Source organism: Salvia splendens, chromosome 11 (genome assembly GCF_004379255.2).
Source record: "Salvia splendens isolate huo1 chromosome 11, SspV2, whole genome shotgun sequence".
Taxonomy (NCBI): domain Eukaryota; kingdom Viridiplantae; phylum Streptophyta; class Magnoliopsida; order Lamiales; family Lamiaceae; genus Salvia; species Salvia splendens.
The window spans coordinates 27,438,261-27,444,506 of NC_056042.1; the positions used below are offsets into that span (position 1 = coordinate 27,438,261).

General features: G+C 42.6%; 1 protein-coding gene across 1 annotated transcript; it reads left to right on the plus strand.

Moving 5' to 3' along the window:
* The first annotated feature begins 4,392 nt into the window (after nucleotides 1-4,392).
* Nucleotides 4,393-5,737, plus strand: LOC121754717. The gene is made up of 2 exons (XM_042150032.1): nucleotides 4,393-5,018; nucleotides 5,182-5,737. Exons 1-2 carry the CDS (start codon nucleotides 4,393-4,395, stop codon nucleotides 5,735-5,737), a joined length of 1,182 nt encoding a protein of 393 aa, XP_042005966.1.
* Nucleotides 5,738-6,246: the final 509 nt, after the last annotated feature.

Below are 6,246 nucleotides of genomic sequence, written 5' to 3' on the forward strand. Positions count from 1 at the left end.
CTTTAGCAACTTATTCATTTGATCACGGTTTAACCCTGTTGTGATCAAATGTCTAACGGTGTTATGTCGTCGACGTATATGTCGAGACTTACCGTTATAGAAGCCATTGTTTGCCCTTCCAATAGCCGCTTGGCTATCGCAGTGGATAAGCACTGGTGGCACTGGCTTAGACCAACATGGAATATCTTCAAGGAAGTTCTTAAGCCACTCGGCTTCCTCATCCGCCTTGTCTAAGGCGATGAACTCCGATTCCATGGTTGATCGGGCTATACATGTCTGTTTTGTGGATTTCGACGATACAGCACCACCCCCAATAGTAAAGACGTATCCACTTGTTGAAAGTGAGTCTCTATTGTCGGATATCCAATTTGCATCACAGTACCCTTCAAGTACCGGGGGTATCTCGAGAAGTGTAGCCAAAGATTTTGAGTATGTTTTAGATATCTCAAAACCCTCACAAGAGCTCTCCAATGCTCTTTGCTGGGATTGCTCGTGTAACGACTCAACTTGTCCACGGCACAAGCAATGTCAAGTCGAGTGCAATTAGTTAAGTACATAATGCATCCGATGACCCGTGCATACTCTTCTTGTGCAACGGGCCCGCCTTTGTTCTTTCTCAAGTGAACGTCGAGTTCAATTGGAGTCTTAACCGGCGCGCCATCATAGGCTTTGAATTTATTCAATATCTTCTCAAAATAATGCGATTGTGTTAAGATGATTCCATCAGACGTTCTTAGAATCTTCATTCCAAGAATTACATCGGCTAGACCCATGTCTTTCATGTCAAAGTTTGTATCGTTAATTACTTGAGTGTTGCTACCCAAGATTAACATATCATCAACGTATAGACACACTATAACATGACCGTTATTAGTGCTCTTGATGTAGACACATTTGTCGCACTCGTTGATCTTGAACCCATTTGATAACATCACATTATCAAACTTCAAGTGTCATTGCAATGACGCTTGTTTCAATCCATATAGAGACTTTACGAGCTTGCATACCTTTTTCTCTTGTCCAGGTACTACAAACCCTTCGGATTGTTCCATATAGATTTCATCTTCTAGTTCACCATTTAGAAACGCGGTCTTTAAATCCATTTGATGAATCTCAAGATTGTGCAATGCAGCAATAGCGAGAAGCACCCGGATAGATGTAATCCTTGTTACATGTGAATAGGTATCGAAGAAGTCATGTCCTTCCTTTTGTTTAAAACCCTTTACTACTAATCGGGCTTTATACTTATCCATTGTTCCATCGGCCTTAAATTTCCTTTTAAGTACCCATTTGCAACCTAGAGGTTTCGCACCTTCAGGTAGATCTACCATCACCCAAGTGTGGTTTAGCAAAATTGAATCAATTTCGCTTTGAACAGCTTCTCTCCAATGTAACCTGTCTGGGCCATCAAATGCTACGTTTATAGAACTGTATCATTTGGATCGGGCCTAAAAGCAATGTAGTCAGGACCAAATATTTTTGGTGTTCTGACCCTACTACCACGTCTTAGAACTGTATCATTTGGATCGAGCCTTGCACGCTTGCGCGATTTAGCTTCCTCATCCACTGATTTAGAACTAGTGGCTTCTTCTTCCAATGGTTTAGAACTAGTGGCTTCTTCTTCAATTCTTGTCTCAGAATTGGTTGAGACCTTTTCCTTGTGTTTGCAAGGAAATGTATTTTCGAGAAATACATCATTCTTTGACTGAATTGTTGTTCCTACTGTAATAGTCGAAATTTCAGACTTGTGAACAACAAATCGATATGCACTACTGATAAACTCGTATTTTAACTGTTTTATTGGGCGTTAAACGTGATGATAATTGGAGTTTAAATGCATATTACTTGAGTTTACGTCCATATTTCACTATAAAGGTGTTTTGATGAGTTTATCCAGTGTTTGAAGTTAAAATAGGTAAAAAGGGTCAAAATGAGCCAAGCCGTGACTGGGGTCTACTTCAAACGTTAATCTGCCTATCAATATGGAGTCCAAATCCTATTTTGAGAGTACCATTGTCTTCATCATCGAAAGAGCTTCGCGTGGGTACCTCACACGCCCCAATCGGAGTTCGGATGAGAGATATGGCCGATCTACGAAAGCCGCGCGGACTGCCGGGGGCTACCCGGCCGGGTGAATTTTATGTGCAATAATTCCACCCGGCCGGGTGGCCAATTTTGTTCATAAAGAGTCCAGAGACTTCTGCCCGACCGGGTGGATTTTATGTGCAATAATTCCACCCCGGTCGGGTCCGTCTGACTGACGATTTTTAGCCCAGACGTGATTTTTCTGAAGGAAAAATAAAAAGAGAAAAGCTAGGGCAACGAAAGGGGATTCTGAACCAGCCGCAAAACACACTCTCTCTCTAGGAAGCACTCTTGGAAGAAGATTGAAGATTCAAGCTTCAATTCCTCCTCCATTTGTAATCCGTATCATGAATTCCGTTGTTTGCCTTAGTTTTTATTTGTTTTCTACTTTGAACATGAGTAACTAAACACTTTATGTAGAATTCTTGGTGAAGATGCATTGATTCATAGTTTTAATCCAATTAATTTCATTTTTATCTTGCTCTTGTAATTGTTTGAATTATTCTCATGCTTTTTCCAATCAATTGGGAGATGAAATATTTAATCTTGAAAGAGGAATAATTAACACCTTAATTCAATAAAACTCGGGAGAGTTGAGATTATGAGTGAGATCTTTAGTCTAATCAAACTTTTGGGAGTTAGGTCTAAGATTTAGAAGGGGACTTCGCTTATTACACCTAATCTACAGATTTCTCACCTCGGGAGGGGGTTTAATCTACAATTGTGATTGATTCAACAATTCTGGAGACTTTAAATGGTAAAACGGTGTTAATTGGGTTAGGCTATGAGTTGTGCATCAGATCCTTGAATTCTGCATATTTCTCCATCATCTTACAGAGCTTTCTTAATTGCTTTCTTGTTAAGTGTTCTACTTTAATCTCTGCAGTTACATATTTTCAGTAGTTGTTAGTTTTAAAACCAAAATTTCTGATCGTCTGGATAGTAGTTGAAATTAGTTCGTGGTACTTAAGTTGACACTTAATTGTCTCTGTGGGATACGATATACTCTTGCTTGCTATTTCCTACGATAACCCCGTACACTTGCGGGTATTATTTGGGGTAAAATAAAGTTGAGTCAAGTTTTTGGCGTCGTTGCCGGGGACAATTTTGTGTTATATAGCTTGATATCGTGATAATAATCAAGATTACCACTTCAGATTTTACTGCTTTATTTTTCTTTTAATTTTTTTTTAGTTCTCACATTTTTGTTTCTTGTTCAGATGTATGCACACACGTTCTAAAGGCTTGCCTCTAGAACCTTTCAACTCTGAGATCGAAGCATCGAATCGGAAGAGGAACGCATATAGGAGGCTCACGCAGAAAATTCACACCTCTTCGCCTACCCGCGCAGGAGCATCTTCAGATCAGAGGGATCTTTCACCCATCCGATCACCAGTTCAGGATCATATTCAGTTTGATCCCGTTTCTCCTAGTCTGATGGAGAACGAAGAGGTTAACAACGGTCCACCACCTCCTCCTCCTAATTATGCTGAGCTTCTACGACAGCTGGAGGAGTTGCGTCAACAGGTCAACCGTGGACCACCTGTGCCTGTGCATAATCAATATGTATACCAAGGCCAGGCAAATCCAATCGTCCATAGCAACATCGAGGCCAATACTTTTGAGCTGAAAAGAGGACTGATTCAGATGGCGGAGAACATTGCTTTTAGGGGCAAATCCACATATGACCCTAACAAGCATATCACCAAGTTCATTCAGATTTGCAACACAACAAAGATGAATGGAGTGACAGATGAGCAGGTTCGACTAAAGCTGTTTCCTTTCTCTTTAGAGGATTCAGCAAAGGATTGGTTGGAGAGTTTGGAGCCAGGATCAATTAGAACATGGGATGCTATGGTGGAAAAATTTTTAGAGAAATTCTACCCCCCTAGCGAAGCTATAAAGAGAAAACACGAGATCATTGCCTTTCAGATGACTCCTACAGAGAATATCAGAGACGCATGGATGAGGTTTAATTCTTTGATGAAACGGTGTCCCAACCATGGGTTAACCCCGACAGTCCAAGTTATTACATTTTTCAAGGGATGTGTGCCTGAAGCACAAAGGGAATTGAACTTGAGCTCAGGCGGTAATTTTCTCAAGAAAGGAGTGAATGAAGTCATGGAAGTAATAGAGGAGCTTGCATCTAATGACGAAGGATGGAGCAACGAAAGGAGTAAGGTGCATAGGGTAGCGTCTACTACAGATCATGATCCTATGAGTGCCCTATCCGACAAGTTGGATGCGCTGACTATGAAATTTGACTGAATTGCAATGGGACAGACGTCTCAAGAACCCCAAAGAAAAATGGGGGACGTGAACTATGTGAATCAAGGGGACAACAACCGGTACTTCAATAATCACCGCCCCAACTTTCAAAGTGGAGGATATAATCAGTTCGGGAACAAATGGCATCCCAATCTCTCTTATGGAAACCCAAATAATGCTCTGCAACCACCCCCGGGGTTCACAGTTACTGATGGAGTGGTTAATGATCCGAAGAAGATGACCACGGAAGACATACTCAAGTCTTTCATGCTACAGTCCAACAAGCTCATGGAGCAGAACAATCAAAGGATGGAGAAGGTTGAGACAGATGTGCAAAGTATGGCCACTCATCTGAAGAACATCGACACACAGATTAGCCAGATTTCCCAGACTGTGAGTACTCTTACTCAATCGGGAAAATTCCCTTCGAACACCATCATAAATCCCAAAGAATGCAAAGCTGTGCATCTAAGGAGTGGCACTGTTTATGAAGCCCCCTCACTGCCCGCGACCACATCTGATACCGTTCTTGAGCCCAAGGCTGCCGTGGCAGAGAAGGAAAATGAGGCTGAAAAGGAGAATACTGGCACCACTTCTGGAGTAAAGGTGCCATTCCCGCGGGTACTGAATCAGAAGAAGAAGAAGAAGAAGAAGAAAGATGAGCAGTTCACTTGATTTCTGGACATCTTCAGAAAGGTGCATGTGAACATTCCTTTGATCGAGACACTGTGGCAGATGCCTAAGTACGCTAAGTTTCTGAAGGAGGTGATAGCCCAGAAGACCAGTTGGGGGCAGGTTGACACTATTAATCTAACTGAAAAATTGCAGTGCTCTGCTGCAAAGGAAACTGCCTGCCAAGCTGAAGGATCCTGGAAGTTTCACTGTCGACTGCCTCATTGGGGGCTATAAGGTGGAGAATGCTCTCTGTGATCTAGGCGCGAGCATTAATCTAATGCCACTATCGGTGTTCAAGCAAATAAACAGTGGTACTTTGAAGCCCACCTCAGCCACACTACAGATGGCAGACAGATCTGTCGTGTATCTAGAGGGCATCGTGGAAGACCTACTGATTAAGGTCGGGGAATTTATTTTTCCCATCGACTTTATGGTCTTGGACATGGAAGAAGACAAGGGAGTCCCCCTACTGCTAGGACGTCCCTTCCTTGCCACTGCTGAGGCAAATATAAACGTGAAAAAGGGAGAGTTGACAATCTTCATGGGAGAAGAAAGTCAAACGTTTTCCCACAAACCGAGAAGCATGGATGGAAGAACTGAGGAGTGCAAGGTGGTGCGTCTGAAGCACCAAGAGACAACTGAAGAAGGAGGATCGAGTGCAGTCAGAAAAGTGAAGCAGAGGACTTTTATGAGCTTCACATGGAGATGATGGCTTCCACTGACTCGGAGCCAATAGCATGGATCGATGCAGACCATAGTCGCCCTTCACCGGTGCATGCGGTGATCACTACTGAACCCCCTAGGATGGGGGGTAAAATACCAACTGATGTCAAGGGAAGAAAGATAACTGTTCCAACACTGAAGGAGCCTATCCCGAGAGAGCCTGAAAAGTGGTGGCTCACCAAGACGTGGAACGATCTATTTCCTCATGGAGGAGGAGCCAAGCGATCACCTGGAGGCAACTCTGGGATGAAAGGGGATCTCGGTTGATATTTGAAGACGTCGGGCACACGATGATAAAAAGGTGCGCTGCATGAGAGACAACCCATGGAAGGTATCTTGTATTGTTTTATGTATTTCTTTTAGTGTGTTTGCTCAGTAGGCATCACCTCTCCACCAACGTTTCAAACTTATTTCTTTGCGTAGCTTTGAATAAGTTTGGGGGTGATATGGTGGATGGTGAACCTATGAACATGTTTATTGTTTTCATGTTATTTT

Excerpts from the sequence above, each read along its gene's own strand:
- LOC121754717 (XM_042150032.1), top strand. The coding sequence starts at position 4,393 with ATGGGGGACGTGAACTATGTGAATCAAGGGGACAACAACCGGTACTTC. Across the intron at positions 5,019-5,181 it reads AAGAAGAAGAAAGATGAGCA|TGCTCTGCTGCAAAGGAAAC; the intron begins GTTCACTTGATT and ends GAAAAATTGCAG.